General features: G+C 40.1%; 1 protein-coding gene across 1 annotated transcript in view; it reads left to right on the top strand.

The window, feature by feature from the left end:
- The window catches only part of KRIT1 (KRIT1 ankyrin repeat containing), a 333886-nt gene that overhangs the window by 47287 nt on the left and 262379 nt on the right, over window positions 1-24220 (top strand). The window contains exons 3-4 of the mRNA XM_078663641.1: window positions 11613-11772; window positions 20046-20138. Of these exons, the coding sequence (XP_078519767.1) occupies window positions 11613-11772; window positions 20046-20138 (253 nt within the window). The remainder of the gene's footprint in view (window positions 1-11612; window positions 11773-20045; window positions 20139-24220) is intronic.

Here is a 24220-nt window from a genome sequence, read left to right as displayed (position 1 = left end):
CAAACTACAGACCCATCTCTTAAATACTTTGTGTTGTTTGACCCCTATTTAATCAGCTATCATCTCAAAGCACATGCTCTACTCTGATTTGTTCAGAGCTTATAATTTGCATTGGCTTGAATGCCTATGACGAACTGAAACTAAAAAGCAATCTCTGTGGCAACTGAATCTTTATTATTCTTGTTTTCTCTAAAGCCTTTAATCCAGTCGACCAATACAGCCTTCTAGCCAGACTGCAGGATTGTGAAATCCAGCAGTCAACATGCATTGGATGGATCCAAAACTGTGGACATCCCATGCCATCTGAGGCACAGTGCACCTCCTTTCCTCTATACGGACACTGACAAGGTTTTCAAAGGCTTTCTCACCTGCAGTTTTCCCTGTTATCTTTCTTGTACTAATCTTGGAGATTGCATGTTACTGATAAGCTGATAGCAAACAAATCGTTCATCTTCACATAACACCCTTATTCTGTTCAAATCCTTCTAAGAAGTGAATCTCTGGATGAGCAACAACAATATCATATTCAGCTTGGCCATGATTGCAGTCACACCCGCTTTCTCACTCCCTCACCTCTTCCTTATCTTGCTCGTCATTGAAATATCATTTTGTACATGTATCCAGAGCAGATGTTAATAACTGGTTGATCGTGCACTATCAGTATCTCACAGACACCTTCAAAGTAGCTCACAGCCTCGAGTTAATTTTTAAATAAGTACAAGGTCACATTTTAATTTTAAAGTTAAGGGAAGGCTTTGTTTATTTTACATCATTATAATGAGTCAAATTTATGATCCAGAGTGGGGTACAGAGGTGAAGAACTGAAACACTGAGGTATTTAACTCTTAAAAGACAGCCCCTGTCAACTCAGTATTGGAGGTGAAAACAAAATGATGTTCCTGAATGATTTTAAATGAGAGAAAATTAAAATGAAGAATTAATGTATTCATTAGGTTAATTGTTTCCCATCTCAAAGTGTGACATTTACAAACAGCAAGCCTCTCACAGTGGCCAGTGGACACTGTGCAATATTTATAATAAAAAAATATTTTTATTTTTTCAATGGAAGAAATTTAGAGTGAAGACAAATCTTTCTATGGACCATTAAGCCTTCATGTTTTTCTCTACTTTCAAATAAGCCAATTGCGTCTTAATGTTTTATGAAGCATGTTTCTTCACTTTAAATTCCTCTCATTTAAACAATTGACTATTTTTCTGTTTTAAATATGGCACCGTGTCTACAGGCCACTGGGTGAAAGGTACCTGCTGTATGTAAATGCAACACTTGGGGGTAGAAAACTTAAATGATGAGTTTTATAGAATCCATATAAGCATGAAGGTAACTCTTCAGTTTAATTTTCTCCCATTTCAAATTGTTGCATTTACACACAGCAGGCGTCTTGCTCCCTGTAGCTAGTAGATGCGATGTCATATTTATAACTGAAAAATACAGAGTTTTTTTAAATGGGAGAAATTTTAAAGTGCAGAATAATAATCCATATTATGAAAAGTTGCGCAGGACACTTTTCTGCACTTCAAAATGGTCCCATTTAAAAAAATGGTTGTATATTTGTGTTATACATGTAACGGGGCCACATATAGCGAAAAGTGTGTCCTATGCCTCAAGGACCTATGACACAGGTTCTCATTCACCCTTGCACATATATCCTATTCATATGCACACATGTTCATACATCCCCAAGGACCACGCACTATGGCAGTGACTTGGCCTTCAGTAGCTCACAATGATTTTCACTGATCAGAAGTAGCTCTCCCTACAAAAAAGTTTGGAGATATATAATTCTATTTCATATGTACATATGGAGACACACATTGACATATGCTATTTATTACCATTGTTAAGTGCGGGAAGGGGCCATGACTAGCGACAGGTGAACCCTCAAAGTGGGTGAAGATTTCGCTCCCATCCCTCAACAATGGAAATGACTAGCATATTACACTCTGTAGTCTGTATCTAGTGTGCCATGTCATGTTATGCCAAGGGATTTTTCATGTCTTCCTTAAAATAATGTATTTAATCCAAAAGCAGGTTTGCAAAAGTGTGCATTTGTTCAGTAAAGTAAATGCATGTTGAAGAGCCCTCTTCTCTATTAGAAAAGTTGTTTCTGTATGTATAGTCGTTGTAACATTGGAATCTTTGAGACAGTAAACTATGTTTATTTCATGTCAGGTTTGCCTCACTGTAATAATAAACATGGACATGTGATTGTATTAGTATAGTTGCTCTGAATAACATATTTTATTGGACCACCTTTCTTTTCCCTTCCCTGGTCTAATTACATAAAATCACACAAACAAACTCCCCTTTTATGCCTAAGAATCTCAGTGTCCAAAATGATAGACTTCCCAAGACTGCTTTATTACTTCTTTATCAAGCATGTACAATTGCCTACACGCCTGATTGAGGATATTAATAGTATGCTATGGCTTTAGTATGGAAGGGTGCAGGAATACACATTGTCTGAACAAATTGCAGCTGCCTGTAACAGACGGAGGACTGTGCCTGTAACAGACGGAGGACTGTGGGCACCCCACCTTGGACTGTACTACCAACTGCGCAACTTAATTAAGTAGCTAGGTGGCTGACATACCCTGCTGCAGACTCATTATGGGATGGGTAGCAGTGAGGGAGAAGAGGAACCTTTTGGTCTACTGAAACACTTTGACAAGCTTGTAAAATACTCTAGATTGTTTCCAGTTTCAGCACTCACAAAAACTAAAGCCTGCTATTCCCCAGATATACCCACTAGACCTCTACCAATAGCTGAAGGATGGGCAAAAGGTTAGATATGCAAGCTTGGGAGGGTGGAGGTGTAGCCATATTTGTCAACCTCCTTGAGGATAACAAAGTCTATGAATTCCAGGGCCTCACGTAGAAATACCCAATACATTTGGAACCCTTTTGCTCCTTCATTGCATTGCTGCAATTGAAAAACAAATGGGTTACCAACACAGAGGCCACAGCAATACACACAGTAATATACTCATAACTAACCATGCTCAACTCATTGAAAGCAATAATATATAAAACCCTCAAATACATTACTAAATATAATCTAATGACACTTAAAAAATATAGGCAGAAAAACTAGGCAAAGAAATGAATAATAATGAGTGGCTAAAGATCCTAGCATAAACCAAAACGGTAGCTAGAAAAGCCAAGTTAAATCTTTTGCAACTTAATGCACTGTATCATACAGATTTAACACCAACTAAATTACACATGATTTTCCTTTGGACATCAGATAGACACCCTTGATGCCTGGTGTGTATCGCTGACCTATGCACATTTTGTGGGCCTGCCCAACATTGATAACTTACTGCTCAAACATTTTTTGATCATATAAAGTAACAAACCTTGAGCTGGATTTGAGCCCTAGAGTATTCCTCTCTAGGTCAAAGCAACGCACAATGGTATACCGATTTGCTGACCTTGCTCTGTTCATGGCTAAAAGACCACTGGCAACACTATTGAACAGCAGCTATACCCGAAGTGAGGACAGTGGAAAAAGAACTTTATAGTCCAAGTCCATTTAACAAGTCCATTTAACAAGTCCATTTTAACATAGATGGGCAGAAGTAAAGTCCATGTTGTTAACTGCATTGCTAGAAGAGAGAACTCGCAACAGAGAATTCATGAGCGGGAAACGTATTTGACCCAGCTAGCTCACAAAGCTGACAAATGGAACCCAATGAAGACCTCAGGACATTCTGCCTAACATTGGAATAAAACCAGCGATGGCGGCTGCCGGTAAGAGCGGTGGATTGGTGGGGCCGGGTGGGGAGGATTTCGAGAGAAGACCACAAGGGAAAATTTAGATTTTTCACAGCCTGCTGGGCAGAAAATCTGGTTTTTATTAAAGACACGGAGGCTAATATTATGCAAATCTCCTTTATTGCCACAGCTCAGTAGGAACAATTGAATAGAACTTAGGTGAATATTCTGAAGAGATAAAAAGTCACTCTATGACTAGGTATCTTCCTTCTTTGTTAGGCTGTGAAGAAAAGGATTCAAAATGCAGAAATCAGGACTCCAAAAGAAGTAAGTGTTTCAACTCGTAATCCAGAAGGAACAAAATTATTATTCTTATTCTGAAAGAAGAAGAAAAAATACATTTTCGTAGCATTGTTCAGTCAAAAGGGTGGGTTTCAAACCAAAACAAGTGGTGGGATAATATTAGCCTCTGTGTCTTTAATAGAATCCAGATTTTCTTCCCAGCAGGCTGTGAAAAATCTAAATTTTATGGCATGACACGGAGGCCATATTATGCAAGTTTAAAGTGCATTAAGAACATTATCAATCACATTAGAGATAGGCCTAAACTAGCAAGTCTTAAACATATTATCATTTGACCAATCTGCTGCCCTAAGAATTTCTTGTAACCCCCCCACCAAGAAAATAGGCTTTGGAAGCTGATGCACCTCTGAGAGAATGAGCTCCAAAGATAGAGTTGTCCACACCACTTTCATACATAACTTCCTTCACCCACCTTGCTAGAGTTGGTGAAGAAACTCCCTTATGAGGAAACCTATAGGAAATTAATAATTGAGTCTCATTCATTCTCAGATAATGAGTTCTTCTCTCATATTCTTTCAGACATCTAACCACACAGAGACTTTCATTCTGAGTAAAGAAGGGGTAAAAGATTGAGGAAGACCTAGTTTTGGTTCTCTTTTTTAGGTAAAAACAAACACCCTCTGGTTGAAAGGATCTGTTAGAAATATCAAGAGCTTTACCATCAGATGGTCTTCTGAAGGATACGAGACATAACAAAACAGTAAGTTTAAAAGAGATATGTTTCAAAGAGAGAGAGGAGTTCTCCCCCCAGGAAGATAGTGTACGAAGTACAAGGGTAACGTCCCAAAAGGTGGAATATTTAGCAATTGGAGGATTAAGGACTCTCATACTTCTCATTATCTTTATAGTTAATAAATTTTAACCGACAGAGATGCCATTAATTAGGCAGTGTCCAGCAGAAATTGCAGATTTATAGACATTGACAGTTCTGTAAGAGAGGCCTGAAGTAAAGTGTTTAGATAGGTAATTAACAACATGTACTAGATCAACTGAAACGGGATCATAACCTCGTTGAAAACACCAGCGAACCCATTTGTTCCACGCCAGTCGATATGCTTTCCTTGTTCCGGGTGCCCATAACTCAGACATGAGTCTGAAAGCATTTTGCGAAAGCCCTGGGACTTGCCATTGTCTCCTGAAATCCTCCATGGCGTCGGGACCAGAAAACCCTGATCTACGAGGGGATGAATTTCCCCTTCTGGACCCAGAAGTATTCTCTGAACGAGGGTATTAGGATTGGAAAGTCTATGCTCATTTCCAGAATGATTGGAAACCAGGCTTGAGATCTCCAAAGGGGGGCTATTACAGTTATGTTCTCGTTGTACCGCCGAGCGTGAAGAAGAAGACTAGGTAGCATTGCAAAGGGCGGGAAAGCATAGGGTTCCATGCCCCTCCAATCTTGGAGAAAGGCATCTACCTTCTGAGCTTGAGGATCCGGTCTCCAAATGAAGAATTTTATCAGTTGGGTGTTCAACCGGTCTGCAAAAAGGTCCGTTGTGATGGGACCCCATATGGATTGCATAGTTATGAAGGTTTGTCTGTCTAGTCTCCAGTTGCTCGAGTCCTTGAAATTCCTGGAGAACCAATCTGCTACACCATTGCTCAACCCAGGAATGTGTTCCGCTATAACCGAAATTCCTTTGTTCAAACAGTATTCCCAGAAGCCCTTCGCTAGGTCTGTTAGCCCTTTGGAGTGGGGTGCGCCTAGTTTGTTGACATAACGAACTGCTGACACATTGTTCATCCGTAATGTCACACAGCATTTCGCTGTAGTCGGTGTAAAACAGCGAATTGCGAATGAACCTGCCAGTAATTCTAAGCAGTTGATATGCAACTTCATCTCTTGGGTAGTCCAGCGACCCCCTGTTGAGGAGTTCCCCCATCTCGCTCCTCATCCTTCTAAACTCGCATCTGATTCTATTATTAGATCTGGTTCCTCCCCAAAAATGGCTCTGCCATTCCAAGCTTCTGCATTCTTCAACCACCAAAGGAGTTCGGTCTTCGATTCTTGGTCTAGGGATATCATTTGGGAGTATGAAATGTTTGATCTTAGAGCCCTGGCTTTTAGTCTTTGAAAAACTCGATAATGGAGGGGTCCCGGAAAGATAGCTTAAATTGTTGAGGATAGAAGGCCAACAATCCTTGCTAGGACTCTCAGTGGGAAGGTCTTTTTTGTGAGTGTCTTTCTTAGTTCCTTCCTCACTTTCCTTACCTTTTCTGCAGGTAATTTAAGTTCTGTTTTTATCGTGTCTACCATGAAACCCAGGAACTGTTTGTTGGCTCGGTATTGTACAAGACTTTTTCTTGTTTATGATAAAGCCTAGATGTTCTAGGAGTTGAATAGCGAGGTCGGTATGAAGGGATGCGGTCTGTTTCGAATGGGCCATTATAAGGATATCGTCGAGGTATATGATTAGTCTTACTCCTCTTATCCTGAGCCAAGCAGCCACGGGACGCAATACCTTGGTGAAGCACCAAGGGGCGGAAGATAGTCCGAAGGGGAGACTGCAAAACTGATATAGCTTTCCTTCCCAAGTGAATTGTAGGAATTTTTCATGAGGTTCCCAGATAGAAATTGCCAGATAGGCAAATTTTAGGTCTAGTCTCGTCAATCAATCCCCTTTTCTTAAGATGACCCTTAAAAGGTGTATACCTTCCATCTTGAAGTGATGGTAGATTACCCAGTGATTCAAATCTTTTAGATTTATTACAGGTCTCTGGTCTTTGTTTTTCTTTTCTACTAGGAAGATGTTGCTTAAGAATCCCAGTTTTTTTTGTCTCGATTATTGCCCCTTTCTTTAATAAGTCTCTTACTTCTGGGGAGACTAAGTCCTTGTCTTTGAGTGAGAATATAATCTCTCGTGGGCGATGCGTTTGAAAAGGGATATCGATAAAATCTATTTCGTAACCCATTACTGCATGTAGGACCCAAGTGTCTTGAGTTACTAAGTTCCAATTCCCAGCGAATTGACGTAGCCTCCCTCCCACCTTTGGAGGGATATCTGAAGGGTCTTTCAAGGTTCCTACATGATGAAAAAGAGCGTTGTCTTCGTTCGCCTCTGAAGGGACGTCCGCGGTTCCTTTGTCTCTGTGGGTAAAATTGATGTGAGCCGTAGTTGTTGGAAAAGCTTCCTCCACGGGTGATGACGGTTCTTGAGGATTGTATTCCGCGGCCGTGGAAACGACCCCGCATTCTCCCGGCCCTGGTAAAAACTCTATCCCGGAATACTTTTTACATTTCTTTTTGGGATTTTTGGATAGAGCTAAAGGCGCTAACATATTTAGCCATTTCTTTAATGAAATCCTCACCGAAAAGAAGGCCTTGGGAGTCAGCACCTCCATCTTTTTTGTCCAATTCTATAAGTTTGGGATCGATTTTCAAAAGTACCCCTTTTCTTCTTTCTGTGGAAATGGCAGTATTTGCGTTGCCAACAAGGCATATAGCCCTCTGTACCCATTCTCTGAGCTCTTTTGCGTCAATTTGATTATTCCCCAGGTAGGCTGATTCGGTCATCTCAAATATTTTGGTGAGTGGTCCTATGACGTCAAGAAGGCGATCTTGACAGGATTTTAATTCTTTGTCCAAGCCTTTTCTGGGGTCCTTATTGTGTTTTTGCTATGACCTTGGGGTCCAATTCTGGGGTCAGAGCAATTTTATTGGGTAGTGAGGGGTGCAGACATTCAGACCAAAGTCTAGATCTCAATTCTTGGGGTATTTCCTTTCTTAGCCAGAAGGAAAGGTAGTCCGCAATGTGTTGAGATGGGGCCCACTCCGGTGATAAGAGGTGTTTAATTAGTAAGGGGTCGAACATTTCGTCCCCGAATGGGTCCACAAGTATTATGTTGGACCCTGAGGCCTTAGATGCCTCTTCCAAGCTTCCAGTTCCCCTCACTTGTTCATCTTCTACATCGGTGTTAAAACCAGAAGAGCAGGATAGCCCAATTTCATGTTCATAGCTATCATCGCTGTCTATGTGAATAGAAAACTCTGGGCCTTTATCTTGCCCATCTGGTGTTGCCGAGGCACCATTCTTTTCACCGCCTCGAAGGCGTGTACAAGTGGAGGTTTTGGCTTTTTTGGCATCTTTTTTGGTTTGTTTTCCTCCAAAAGCCCTCTTTTTAGTAGCTTTAGATGCCCCATTAAGTTTACTTGTAGAGGGGTTAGAAGATAAATTCGATAATGACTCTAATTTTTTATTTATAGTGTCATCAATAGAGGTCAAGGCTTTCTCAAGAGCCTTATTAACAAGCTCTTCCAATTTTTGTTCAATATTAATTTGAGATGGGGTTGTAGACATTGTAGTATGTAGTATATAAATGTAGGTTAAGTTATCCCTTTTTTTTTTTAAGTTTCCAGATGGAAGTAAGGGGTTAATAAAAGGATCCTACCATGTGACGTTGTTTTAAGGAAGATAAAAGGTTAAATGGGAGGTTAAATGGGCAGATTTGTTGAATTGATGGTTGTCGAGTGAGCTCCGACGAGAGACAACAGCTGGTTGCGATGACGATCGTTATCTGTTTACCGGTGTCTTAAATTTGGCAGTTAGGTTTATCCCAACTTGTCAAAATGCCCTTCGTATAGAAAAGAAGTAATAATGTCCCAAAGAGCTAAAATGGCGGTCACGCACGTAACTGAGCGTGCATGACTGCCTATTAAGGTACTTTCCTCTAGTTTAAGTTTCGTGATGCCTTCACGATGCGGTGCTCAGAGTAGGATTAAGATCGGGCCCGCCGGAGTGAGGTCTTTCCCTCTGAAAACGGGGATGACGGAGGGAGAAGTAGGACGGAGACGCAGGACAGAGAGGCGAGGTAAAGCCTTCTTGGTCTGCGAGTGAGCAATAGTGCGCAAGCACGAGTACGGAGCCGGTCCAGAGCTTTTTTTTTTTTTTTATAAAAACGTGATAGTTATTATTAGAAAGGACTAATCCGGTTCGAAGTAAAACCGGAGAGGGAAGTTAAGGTTCAGGTGGGAGGAATTTTAAGACCCATATTAAGAGTAAAGTTTAAGAAAAAATTAAATAAAAGGTAGAAAGTCTTCTTACTGATAAAGAAAGCATCCATCAGGCATACAAGGTTGAAGAGAGTCACATATTATCATAAATAATTACAAAACATGCCAGTCATACAATAAATAGTCAAGTAATTAATGAAATAAGTAAAAGTACTGAGCTTATAAGGGTAGTACTTATCTTTCTGAGCAGCAGCAACAAAAAAGAAGGATACCTAGTCATAGAGGGACTTTTTATCTTTTCAGAATGTTCACCTAAGTTCTATTTAATTGTTGCTGACCACAAGGGAAAATAAAATAAATAATAAACTTTCCCTTGTGGTCGCCTCTCGAAATTCACCTTCCCCCCAAGCCGGTCCAACAGCTCTTACCTGCAGGCGCCGCGGCTGAATAAAACACATAATAAGCAAACTGTGCTAGCTGAGGAGGTTTTCATTCACAAAGGGAGGGACCAACCTTACGAGATTAATATTGTTCAACCGGGTGACAAAAATGTGAAAAATAATCTTTAATGTAAGCTGACATTGATAACCAATCTGGGAACTTACACTTTAGAGTATTGGGTCTGTAGATTACATCTGAAATGAAAATGATGAAACAGACCATGGATGAATATCTAAGAAATACAGTGGTGTCTGTCATGCCTTAAATTGAAATATCACCTCATCCTGTAGTCTGCAATTGAGATTTTGAAAGAAACATGCACAGACATTTTCTTCAACAAGTGTTATATCTGTTTTCCCAATCCACAGTGTATTATGTATAGGAATTTTGGTCAGAGTTCAAAGGACGGTACACTTTGAAGTCATAGTTTCCCTCTTTTACTCACATACCCATACAAGTAAATATTGATAAACAATTAATGTTCCATTTAATTTATGCTGGATCCTACGTCCGTGTCTGCTTCATGTTTGCGTTTCGATGTGCAACGTATACCCATTTTGTTGTTAGAGGTCTTTGAATGAAAAATATGCATAGCTCACATGAGAGGGATAAAAGATGTGCAAGTTTGGGTCAAAGTGAGTAACACACAATTGTCGCCTTCAAGTCTGTCACATGTCAGGGATTGATATGAAGGCATGAAGTCTGGATGTAAAAGTTTCAACTCTGAGAGTTTTTTGAGGATCTGGTAGAGTCAGTCATATATCATGCTGGTATCTCTGAAAGGCTGCTCAGTCTAGGTCAGTGGTACAGTTATAAGCTGATGTCTTTGAGAGACCACCAGCACAACTATCCTTTAGTCAGATGTCCTACTAAAATCTCTGGCCCATGAAAAGCTTGAAGGCCTGTGGCCTGCAAGTCTGCAGAGAGCTCAGTCATCAGGTCAGTCCTTCTTACAGGCAAGTAATACAGAGGCTAGAGACCAACTCCTACATACACCCACAACCCCACATACACTGCTGTTGGTTTTTGGTCTGCAATCAGATTCTGTACATAACACCGCACTGCACAGTTGTTGCTCAACCGGAGACCACCTCTGTTTAATTTCAAGAATTATGGCTCTCGAGTCCTTCTGGAGAATCTGTAGTGCCCAGAGAGCTTCCATAATCCACAAATCCTACAGCAAAATCTGTTTTTTGAAAATTAATTTGAATTTCAGGGTGTTCCTTCCCGCCTCCCCCACTCGACCCCCGCATGAGCCTGTGAGTCTGGGTAGGATCACCATTTCCACGTGTGCTCTGTTTTGTTTCCACAATGCTTAGGTCGCCACATTTGCAAACTGCAATTGTAGCAGAAATGTTTCCGTGACATCCAGAGTTTGCAGATTCACGGCTGCCGCTCCGAATCTACAGTGGACGACAGGACAAAATCTTCTCTTGCGCAATGACGTTTCTTTCTTTCTTTTTTTGTATCTTTCTCTCTTCAAATTGATAAGAAGCATAGATATCTTTAAAATTAAGCATTCAGTTCCATACCTGCTTGATAGCTTTTTGTAAAGCATATATTACTTACACAAAACCAAGCAAAGACACAACAACTCTGTATAAACCTCTAGTTTCATGCCAGGTTTAGTGTATTCATTTTTATCTGATACAAAAATTTATATTTTGCGTGATTTTAATTTGGTGTTAGATGAGAGGCGGTGCATTGGGCATGGATGTACTGCAGTAGTTGCCAAGTGTGACTTATGTGCTCTTGTTACATGTCAACCTGTTGCATGCTTCTGAATGAGTGTTTATTGGAGCGCACATCTCACAGATCAAAAGCCTCAGCACTTTGAGAAAATATGATGCAGTGTGGTTAAAAGCATTGTATACTTGGTCCAATACCCACACTTAAATTAATTAATTGGATGTGCCCTCCTCATACAGTACCATAGCACAGGTAACCCTGGAAAAGGGGGGTGGGGGATCTGAGCACACCATTCTTCTTTTGGTTTTAATACACACTCATCTGCCATTAACAACATCTTAAAAATCTGCACATATAAATACTTTATGTACTGGAGAAGTATGACTCCATTAAAGATATTTCACTTACTCTTTCATTCTTTGTGTTTTTAAGATATTATTGATTGAAGTTCCAATTGAAGGACAAAAGAAAAAGAGAAAGAAAGTCTTGTTAGAAACCAAAATTTCGATGGTGAATGATGTGACTCAGGAAATCTTGGAGTATGTTGCAGAATCTACGAAACCAGTTTCAGCAACAAACCAAGGTATTCGAGGTAAGGGACTATTTTTCATTAACAAGTTTGTTTTTTACCAAACACTTGCTTGAGGTAAAAAAGCAGCAATCATTGATGTCAAATGGAGAACAGACAATCTGCTCTCATTATAATTATAGATAATTGTAAGATAGCTCAGTGCATGATTTTGCAAAACACAAGTTCTAAAATGTACGATAAAGTCCTACAAAAAGTGTTAAAGACAAATGAATGGTGAATTTTTTAGCCTTTCACATTGTCTGTTTCCATTCTAAAAACAAGTATATATTGCTTTCAAGATATCTGAATTAATTAAAAGGAGACTCCTCAATGTGTCAATAGTTCATGAATGTAGTGGTGAAATGCATTAGTTGATCTGGTATCATGGCACAAAGAGTTAAGCTGCTGGAAGAGCCAAGCCGGTGCAGTTGGGCGCATTAGCTGAGACTTTTACTTTGAGCTTGTAATATGATTAGATTTTCTGGGTGGCTGTTATAAGGGACATACAACCACAATTAAACAGATTAAAATGAGTCATATGAATTGTGGTGTAGACCGGAAATATTGTGAATTTAGAAAAACATCAAGCTGCAAAACCTTTCTTGCCTATACCTTGCCCCATCTTTGTTTTCAGTGCACATTGTTCATGGAATGCATTTTTTTGTGTGTGAACATATGACTGACTGTTTTTTAAAGACACTTGCAAATACTTTGTCTCTTTCCCATAAAGCAACAAGTGAATGAATTTCAGTTAAATAAACGAAGTAAACTTGCCTGATATTTGTTTGCCTGTGTTTGTTGGAATCCTTGAGGATCCCAAACGTTTGCTGAGATCGTAGAACCAGTTAAATGTCTATCATTAATGCAGCCTTTGCAGAAGTGACACCAGCCTCTCTTTCAGGTATTCATTCTGCTACTACTGCCTTGATCTAAACCTCTAAGAAGAAGTGGCTTGAATGTTACTTCCGTGCCAAGAGCAGTATAAGCCACTGTAAATAAGCGTGGAGGATGTTAGCTTGCAATGAGTAATTTATGCGGACTGCACATATCTCTTGGATTTTTTATTTTTTTTTACTAATGAAATAGTTGCCAACCTAAAGAGACCGGTTTTGCCTCTAGTTATACTAGTAGGGCATGGGCACCTTGAGTAAAATTGGGACACATTAGTCCATGAAAGAGTGTGAAGGCCTTGTGGGAGTATTACTCACGTAGAGTAGAGATGCAGGAAGAATCAAAAGGTAGGCTCTACTCTGTGGTCCACGGATTTACTTACATGGGGTAAGTCAATCAATAATTGTTGCCCTCCCAAAGGCTGTACTGTAAAAAGAAATAGACAGAGTCAGGGGTGTGACTACCTATACAATAATGTGGTACCCAGGTTGTATCATGCATGCCGCAGAGGAACACTCATGTGCTAATATCAATCAATGATTGTAGCCTTGAAGAAAATAACAAATAAGGAAGATCTGCCCCTCCCTCCATAACACGTACATGACCCCCCCCCCCGGTCAACACTGTCAGATCTCACAGACTCAACATCATCTCTTATGCTAACGACACCCAGCTCATCCTTTTGCTTTGAGAAGACCCCAACCTCACCACTAGAGCCAACTTCCACAGATGTATGATGAACGTCGCTGCCTGGACGAAGGGCACTGTCTCAACCTCAACATGGAAAAGACGGACGTCATCATCTTCGAGAACAACACCTCGCCATAGAACCACGCATTCTGGCCTGCTGAACTCGCCCATCCCCCACTCCACAGACCACGCCCACAACCGTGGCATCATCTTGGACAGCAAGCTATCTAGGAAGAAACAGGTAAATGCTGTCTCATCCGTTCCACACCCTACGCATGCCTGCAAGATCTTCGGATGACTCCCAGTCAACACCAGAAGGACAGTACCTCAGGCCCTCTTCATCAGCAGGCTGGACTATAGGAACACACTCTACTTAGAAATCGCCGCACACCTCCTGAAGAGACTACGGACAATACAAAACTCAGCAGCAAGACTCCTTCTCGACCTCCCTAGATGGACTCACATCACAACCCACCTCAAGAAGGTACACCTACAATCCACCTCCCTCCTCACAAACACCCCACAGATCCACGAGGCTGCAGAGGAGGACGCTCCTCACACCTGGCGGCCAAAGCTTGGAACGACCTCCGCCTGCACCTCAGAACCGCATCAATGCTCCAGCAATTCAGGAAATGACTCAAGACCTGGCTGTTCGAATTAACAGATCACAACGCAGCAGCTAACAACTCCAGCGGCACACGGTTGATTTGCTGTGTTTTATAAATCCTTAATTGATTAATTGAAGTACAAGGCAAAAAAATAGATAAAAACAGTGATGTCAGCCAATGCTTAAAGGTACTTACAGTAAGGATGGTGAATGCCTCTTTGTCAATGTAGCACGTGTGCGCACCAGGCTGTTGTGCCACTGGTTAATCACATTGGGAGTAAGTGTGATGAGCCAGCAGGCAGGAAATATTTGCACAGTGTGAAAGTGCAAAGGAGTGCCAGCGGCTGAAATGGCCAAACAGAGCAGGAGAAGTGGTAAATATCTTCCTCATACTGCTAGTACCAATGGATATTGAATCCTTGTACACAATGTTCCCCAAAGGGACGAAATTGAGCTAATCAGGACAATATTGAACTCTAGATAATGTGCTTTGTTAGATTCTACTGACTTTATCATATAAGTGCTTAACTGCATGCGCGCTAGCGGTTTTCCCGCTGCGCACTGCGATTTTAAAAAACCCACGTTACGTGACGAGCTCAGCTCGTCATCCGCGTAGCGCAGGTTACGCCCATGACGAGCTGAGCTCGTCATCAGCCCCGAAGAGGTTAAGTAGCCACAATTTATTTATACAGTAGAGCCTACCGTTGGCATATGATTGATCCTTTTATCTACATGAGTGACACCGGATGTATGACGTTACAACGCATACTTTTACCACGCCTACCATTACCACGCATTTTTTACAACGCAGGATCCATTACAACGCATACCATTACCACGCATGTATTTACAACGCATATACCTTTACAACGCATACAATTACAACGTAAGTATTGGTAAGTATATAATATTTTTTAATATTTAATTTAATTAAAATTAATATAATGTAATTTAATTTAATTTAATTAATTTAATTTAATTTAATTTAATCAATTTAATTTAATGTAATTTAAATTTAATTATATTTAATTTTTACACTGTACCCTTTTACCCAAAAACCCAAAACTGACCCTGAACCCAAAAAATACCCCTTTTACCCAAAAACCCAAAACTGACCCTGAACCCTAAAAATACCCCTTTACCCAAAACCCCAAAACTGACCCTGAACCCTAAAAATACCCCTTTACCCAAAAACCCCAAACTGACCCTGAACCCTAAAAATACCCCTTTACCCAAAAACCCAAAACTGACCCTGAACCCTAAAAATACCCCTTTACCCAAAAACTAAAAACCGACCCTGAACCCTAAAAATACCCCTTTACTCAAAAACTGAAAACTGACCCTGAACCCTAAAAATACCCCTTTACCCAAAAACTGAAAACTGACCCTGAACCCTAAAAATACCCCTTTACCCAAAAACTGAAAACTGACCCTAAACCCTAAAAATACCCCTTTACCCAAAAACTGAAAACTGACCCTAAACCCTAAAAATACCCCTTTACCCAAAAACTGAAAACTGACCGTGAACCCTAAAAATACCCCTTTACCCAAAAACCCAAAACTGACCCTGAACCCTAAAAATACCCCTTTACCAAAAAACCCAAATAATATTTTTAATAAAATAATATACTTACCAATACTTACGTTGTAATGGTATGCGTTGTAAAAGTACCTGCGTTGTAAATACATGCGTGGTAATGGTATGCGTTGTAATGGATCCTGCGTTGTAAAAAATGCGTGGTAATGGTATGCGTTGTAATTAAGGCTCCCGGTTTTCCGTTTAAACGGATTTTTACATATAAATACAGACGGAAAAATATTTTCTTTCCGTCTGTATTTATAAATAGAAGCGGAAAAATACAGCTAAATTGGATTCCAAGAATTGTTCGGCAATACCTGCTCCAGCCCTGAGCCCAGGGTTTGCTGACATGCCCCTCTTCCTGACTGTGGGGTATGCCTGCCCACATTAACACCTGCTGGGCCATTAATCTCTGGCAGGGGCCTAGTTAACACTTAAATGGTCTTTTAAAGACCTTCGAAGTACTCGGGTGCGGAGATAAGCTCATCTTTGTGTGTGCTCTGGGAGCTGTCTCGACCCGGGCTGACACACAAAGGGGGCTGGGGGGCTGAAGTCCTTTGAGTCGGTGGTGGCTCCTGTCTATGGGCTGAGGGACTACGCCCTTGCAACTTTCATCATTTTGTGGATGGCAATTGCTGATAGTAATTACCATCCACGTTGTTTTTACATTAATGGGTCTACACGTGGTAGGAAGTATTCTGGCAGCACTAAATTCTTATACTGTCCTCCTGCACAATCTTCGACCCTCTCGTATGCGAGGGCAGGCAGCCAGGCTCATTTATCAGACACGCTGCACTGGGCTCATAGGGTATCAGCCCTGTACTTTCTGAGCTGCGCATCACTAATCGATCCATAAATCACTAACTACGCTCTTTCTCAAGACGTCACAGGCCGGGGTGGGGTCAGCAAACATCACTGACCCCACCCTGGCCTGTGGCGACTTGGGAAAGGGTGGGGTATAGTGCGATAATGGCATGTCCACGGGGAGCTCCCAGATGTCTAGAGTGCTCCTGTAGGCCTGGCATTGTGTTTCCCAAGTTAGAGTTGGGCGGGGGGGGGGGGCTTGAAGATAAGAGCAGCTGGAGGCAGCACCGAGTACAGGAGGCTGGCAAAGGGAGGGGCTGGGGTCCGTTCGCAGCGCAGGTACAACCATTTGCGTAGCGAAAGAAGGGATTTGGGGTGGCTATGTGGATTATACTGGGAAATGCGGGCTGCATTTATGAAGCGTCTTCTTTTCAGCTTTATAACCATTACTTCAATAATGTGAAACATTGCCATGGTTAAAAGAAAGCACTCGGTAAAATGTTGTTTACCGTTTATACAATTAATGATTGCATTCTGCCCCATTATTAACCCCAAAGGCCTCATTCAGAGCCAGTCCAATCAAACATGTCTCTGGAGTCCAGGCTTTTCTATTGCAAAAGCTGCATCCTGACCTGCACATATATCTTTAGCCCTTTCCCCTCTCTTTTAAATTTGTCACAGGGTTCCTTCGGAGGCGTTCACTTAAAACGCTGAAAGGAAGTGTTTTTTTCCCCCCACAATGTCCTTTCAGATAATTTTGTTTCATGCAGGATTTCGTTTAAAATGCTCAACGTCTTATTTACGGTGCCACCAGTCGCTAGCTGAACTTTAAGGGGAAAGATTTGTCTGACACCCAATCTGGCACATTTCACAATGAAAACTTGGGTGAAAGTGTGATTTCAACATATTAAGGTGAGTGCATAATTCGTTGAGTGACATTCCTTGGCTGGGACTTTTCTTCCATTTTTTCCAAAAATAAGTATTGATATATTGTGTGTGCACCGTTTTTCATCTAAACGGTCTGTAATTGGCACTACTTAATTTGTTCTGTGGTTGCAGGTGGTGGGCACTGGCACTTGTTTTTGGGATGGGGGCTAATTATACAACACATTATGGCCCAGAGCTAAATAGAAAAATGTAGACAAGGGAGAAAGGACAAGAAATATAGGAAAACAGTGTCAAGGGGATAAATCAGGAATAGAAAAGGAACCAAAACTATTGTGGGATATGGATACTGGAAGGGTAGAATGGTGGATGAAAGCTTTTTATTGGGCAACCTCAGCATTTGGCAACACTTGAAGTGGGCTGTAAATAAAAATGTTGCCAACCTTCAGTTATGCTTTTTATAAATTAAGCACTGAACTTAATGAATGAACTGAGTTCTGTGAACATATATGCGTGTCACAAATTAAATGCAGGTAACATAGATCAGTTGGTTAACATTCCTGCTGCAGTAATCTGCGTGCAAACTGCAGGTCAAAGGTTAACATACTAACTAGGTCAGCAGGATAGTAGGCCATCCCCAGGGATCCACTAAAACTCGAAGGTCGTAGCTTAGACTCCAAGCAGCATTGCTCAAGAGAATTAGTTAACCTGCTGCACATTTGTACATGCAGTTTGCAACAATGAGTAAACTGGAATAGCAATGTATGTAGTTTTGGGCAATGTGGTAATTCATAGGCTTGAAAAGGCAATATCTGTAATTAGTGCAATAAATATGACCTGAATCTTTAGGACTAACTTAAAAGTATTTTTCACTCTCACCTCACTTGCACATTAGGCAGCTCTGGCCTCTTTGTGCAGGTCACTAATGCATTGAGCAGTCCAGGCCTTTCTGACCAGCTCCCCTTGTCCTCACATGCCACTTAAATCTGCATGCACATGGAGGTAAAAGAAAAATGTTTTACAACTGTTTTATAAGGGAGATCCCAAGTAATTTCTCCTGGTAACTGCACCTCTGGGGAGGCATGTCAGAATTTTCTCAAATATTGTATGAGTGTTCCTTTAATAACTACTGCTTTTAGGTCATTTTATTAAAGAAACTATGCTAAAAAAGACAGTTTTTTTCCATTTTATACATATTTTTTCTCTCTAGGAAGAGACCCCTAGCACCACCCTGGGGAGAGATATGATCAGTCACTGCACTCTCTCAAGCAAATTCATGGTTTTGTCTTACGCTCCACCACTTTGAAATTTCACGAGCCACCACTGGACTGTATTGTGCTTACTTAATTTGGCGCATATAAACCTATAACAACCGTCTGCACTGTCTAATTAAATAAATGTGGAAAAATACTAGCTGCAACATCCTTTTTTGCTTGCGACAAAAATAAATACAGATATATACAGATAAAATGACAAAAAAATAAATATGGATAAATACAGACGGAAATGTTAAAAAAATAAATACCATAAAACCGGGAGCCCTAGTTGTAATGGATCCTGCGTTGTAAAAAATGCGTGGTAATGGTAGGTCGTGGTAAAAGTTGCGTTGTAAAGGTTGTATACCGTGACACCAGACTTCTGTTATTCTCTACTAGCACGTCACACACTTTCATGGACTAATATGTCTCTATTTTACTGTACGTGTCCCAGTTTCAACCCTCTGCAGATGATGTCCTCACCTAATCATTGAGAGGTCGAAAAGCTGTTGACAACACTTCAAACAGGCTGTTTTCTTCTAAATAAATTATTTGAGTCTTTGTAATGTACATTGAATCTAATACATAGCCGTCTCAGTTTTGCATTTGGTACCCTTTGGTTATGTCTACACAGTTTATCACTTCTGTTGTATTCAACTGTGAGCACTTGGGGCACTGACCACTGTGCCCGGTTAGGATATTGTCTTTTACAATATACTCGTCCGTCGTAAACTATTAAATCCATATATGTGATCTAATAGACTCGTTTTTCATTATATCCCTTAGCTGGAATTATTGTCAGTAAGTTGTATTTCCTTAAAATGGCTTTATCTTTGAATGAGTACTTAGAATGAGTACCCTGTAAACATTGTTTCTTTAATATTTATAGTTTAAAACTTAGCATACAAATAACAGGTTTAAATCCCTCCTTCCTGATGACCTGCTCCTCAAAACGTTATCAAATGCTGTCAGTAAATCAAGATACATCAAATGTATAGATAACTCACAAAACCTGACAAGCAAGGTGTATTTCACTTTGATTTTGTGAAGTGGGGAGAAGTTACTTAATTTGTTACAGTAAGCGCAGTGTAAAAGAAGAAGAAAGAGTGATTCCTAGACCTCATGTTTGCTTTGTTTTAAATTTGCTGATCTGTGAGAAACTCGAGCACGTCTGTAGTGCTAGATTTGCAGGTTAGTATATGTTATACATTCACATTGAATCCACTTGTATTCCTCGATTGAAAAATATAGTTAGAGTAAATGTGGGCCGAATTAAAGCATCAATAGCAGCAAGGTCTGTTTTCCAACTGAATATCCTTATTCTTTTAATGTCAAATGCATGTTTTTAAATTGGTTAAAGATTAATCCAGATCAGATTACAAGATTGCAGGAGAAACCAAGTGACTCAATCTAATACACCAAACTACAAATCTAATGTTAGTAGTACCAAAATGCTCTTTGTCATAGACTAACTTGCAATATTTAAATATATTAATGTTTATGTGACTATTTTTGGAAGATGTATCTGCTTGGGCAGGCCAGAAAGTCTGAAACAACTGTATTTGTATATATATACAATTAGGAAAGCGAGTGGTGTTCCTGAAGAAGTTCCCTCTTGATGGAGAAAAGCTTGGCAAAGAAGCATCTTTTTATGTAGTCCCAATAGCTGTGAAAGGTAAGTTATGACTGTTAGTGAATTTGTCTGAACGTTCAAAGGAATAATGTGTTACTTTTAATTTAACAACATACATTGACCATTTTACTGTGGGTTTTAATTAAATACTGTAGGAAACCACAAGTGAATTTAAAATAGGGACCCCTTAAATTATTTTGGTCACACTCACAGTGAGGTGAGTATCCTTTCTCAAAAGAAAAATAATATTAAAATAGATGTTTTTTAAAGGTCAGGGAAGTATACACTGCATAACAGATCTGGGAAAGCAATCAGGAATGCTGGATTCCTCATTGTATTCAAGCTTTGACATTGAAAGGAAAAGAAAAAAAAATCTGAACACGTTTATCGGCAATAGGCAAGATTTAATATGTTTCCAAATCCGTTTAAAACATGCATTTATAATGTTTACTTCTCTACAACTCGGGCCACATCCAGCCCATTGTGCCATGCCATACCACCTCAGACAGGAACCAGCCATGTGCAAATCAGTGTTGGTGCTACACCAATAGGACCAGTCTAGTCCAATATACCAGGGCAAGTCAGTCCCCTCTGAACCAGAGCATAAGCAACCACAGACTGGCTGCTTTTTGTTAGGTATCATTGTTGAGACATAACTCCCAAGAGGCAAAGCAGAATGCTCTCAAATACCGAAACCACTCAAAGCAGGTCTCGGACAGTCTCTGCATGCCTCGCAAGACTCTGAGATGCAGGAGACACATGGAGAATGAAGCCAGAAGCTGCAAACACATAGCTTTCCTGCTCTTTCTGGCAGTTGAAGGACCCGACTCTGGCTGTTTACAGAGATGGATCCACGCTGCGGGGCAAAAGGGTTAGTCACACACATGCACACCAAAATGCAGCACAATACAATAACATTCAAGCAAAAATATGGCAATATTGAATTAAATAAGTGACAATACATTTCAAAGGAAGCCGGCCATATTTAGAGGCACCAAACAAATATACCCTACACCAAGAGCCAAGCTCATGGCAAGGGAATATGGATAGCTAACTGGCTATGGGAGCAGTGAAGAAAGAAGGGAAGTCCATTACTGTCAGGATGTTATGACTTGATATACTATGATTGGTGGCTTTAGGAGCTACCATTGTCCGTAATGTTCTTGGGAAAGGTAGTTTGGTTACATGTTTACTTGATTAAGCTACTATTGTAGAATAAAGCGTTGTCAGACAAGCAAAATCTGAGCTACTGTCCCTGACATAGAATCTGAGGAAAGTGCATATGAAGCAAATCCTTGTATATGCTCTACTGTAGAACTAATTGACTTTTTATACTGAATGCTAACATATACCCCCAGAAATAATTTTCAGTTGTTATTTGTTGCAAACTTTGAGGCCTTGTATTTCACAGTATTTCGTTGCATTAAGGTTGACTACCAAGTTTTTAAATCAGAAATTTCTTTATTTGAACCAATATGGTATATTCTGTATTTTTATTGGTATTCTTTATTTATTCATGCACTTCAACACTTGATGAAGTGGCATTTCTTTTATTGCAAGAAGGATTACTGATCATCCTTTTTGCTTTGAGTTGTTTTTGTTTACGATTCTGGCTTACTGCCTCTGTCAAATCTTTTTTGACACACTCATATCGGCTTTTTGCAAGGGGCACTGCTCGGAAAAAAAGCTTTGTGCCAAAAATAGATTCTCATAAGAGAGGGATCAGGAAGAAAGACTTAACCCTAGCGCCTCAGAGATGATTCCCCACAACCTCCTCTGGGGCGAATGCCCTCCTCATGCATAACACTCCTGCTTCTTCCTGGCGCCTGCCTCTGTAAATCGTTCAAGTACCTCTGTTCGCTCACCCATCTCTCAGGTCCTGCCTTTGGAGCTTCAAACATTGTATTTATGCCTGGGAAGGTTGATGGCTAACTTAAAACTTAAACCATACCAGCTGAGTAGGTGCTTGAGGCGCCCTACCTCATGACCTGCCCTCATGTACAGACACTTCTAATTCATTCCCTTCCATGTGAAAGTTGTTTGATTCCAGGGGCATGGATAGTAAACGAATCCAAAAGCTAAAATGCCTGAAATGTAGATATTTATTTTCCCGTTGACTGTTTGCAACATGCTACATTTAGGAACTCATAATTTTCTTTTTCTGTGGTGTCCAACGTAGGTTCGATCCACTTCAGATTTTCATGATAACAATTAAGCAAATGAGCTTTATTTGGACTAATTGTATTCAAATGTATATTATATGGTTAGACAGAGAATCTGGTATTGATCACACCGTCCTTGACCTTGGTTGGACACCACTAGTGTAAATGATGGACTATACTTGAAATGGACTTAAAATGGGAGCCTTCCTTTCCCAGCACTAGCACATACATCCAAGGCATTAGTGAGTTCACAAAAAAAATGAAGCCCACTATAGGGGAAAGCAGGTTAGCGTATTAAACTGCATCTACTCTGTTCTTGTAATTTTGTGCAGCAATGGTGTCACTGGAGCACTGGGTGTTTTTAAGCACACTCTGAAAGCTGAGCCACCACTATGTAAATGTACATGTGAATTTAGCACATGAGAAGGGTGACAAGTGGAGTACGAGCAGATAGTACCTTCGCGGTAATATTGCTAAACGTTTTTTGGAGTGTCAAATTAGTTATCTATTTATACATCAACATTATTAGCAAAAAAAATCCATCCAAGGCAGTAAAAGTTGCAAATAGTCAGCAAGCACCTATTTAGCTGGGTCCAAACTGTGCTCAGTTTTGCTGCATCTAGTTGAATTGTTGATAAGAATTATACGAATGAGGTATGGTTACATCCACGAGTCCTCGTCAATAAATGGAGTTTCATTTCTTATTAATATCAGTACAAGTGTATGTCCTAATTATGATCATTTACTTAAAGTTATGAGAGCAAAGCTCATTCCCTCCCTGGACTATGGATCAATAATTTTTAAGGGGTGAGGACGCAAAAATGTTGGAGGACATAGTTATAAGGACTTATAAATCAGTTTTTAGGATACCCAGACAGATCCCGCGTGCTAATTTAAGACTGGAATATGGCTTAAGGAACCAGATGTTGGTCCGCCAAGCTGCATTTTTAAAAACTTTACTGGTATTTTCTCGAGCGGAAGTGGGCACGTTAGCAAGTCTGTGCTGGTGTGAGATCTCGAAAGGCCAATGTTCGAGAAGCTGGCAGGATTACCTATCTGAGTGCCTTTCACGTTTCGAATGCCCAAATCTGGTCGATGAAGTTAGGAGCATCATGGTATATAAAAAGATGTTGAATACAACTGTTGCTCTTCTTTCAGAAATTATGGATAAAAATGAGCTAAGAAAAAGAACCCACTTCTGGACTATAGCTAATTCTTTTGAGAAATTGTATGCTCAACCATATTTACTTTTTCATTTAAAACCCTTGTATTAAAAGAAATGTATGCTCTTAAGGTTCGGCATTTATCCAACCAAAGATGGAACATCTAAGTGGGAGTATAAATGGTCATCAAACGTCTGTAGGCTGTGCGGGTTGTTTGAGGTAATGTTGCTACACATTGTTACACTATGTTCAAAAATGTGTCACGAAAGGAAGCTAATTTTAAAACCTATCTTTAAAGAATTAGGAGTTAGAACTTGTAGATCTGCATTAATATCCTGCTTAAGTGGTGTCAATGTCTATAATACACAGCAATTTGTACAATTTATCTTTATAGCTGAAAAGAAATTATGTAAGGCTGATTCCTAAAGTAATTGATAAATTTGCTGGATGCGAAGTAATGATTTTATTGTTTTTAGGGAGTACATGGGCAATTTTAAGGTACTTTTAAATCATTCTAAATCCTTGCGATATTTTAATATTGTTTGGTAATTTTTGTAGTTATGATCGATCCAATGATTTTAAAGATTTGAGTATGGTGCTATAATGTACAGATCAGTTTTAAAATGTATTAGTAACTATGTTCTTGTCAGCTCGCGGCACTTTAGTTTTGTCAGTGGAAAATGTATTGTATTTTTTTAGCTACTACTGAAAGCACAGGCCACCTTAGTATAGATGTTGGGATACCATTGTATCGCCGTTGCTAATAGTTATAGTCATTTTAGAAATCTAGTGATATTGG

This window comes from Lissotriton helveticus, chromosome 10, assembly GCF_964261635.1.
Source record: "Lissotriton helveticus chromosome 10, aLisHel1.1, whole genome shotgun sequence".
Taxonomy (NCBI): Eukaryota; Metazoa; Chordata; class Amphibia; order Caudata; family Salamandridae; genus Lissotriton; species Lissotriton helveticus.
The sequence above is the reverse complement of the archived record's forward strand: the minus strand, read 5'-3'. Positions and strand labels throughout refer to the sequence as shown.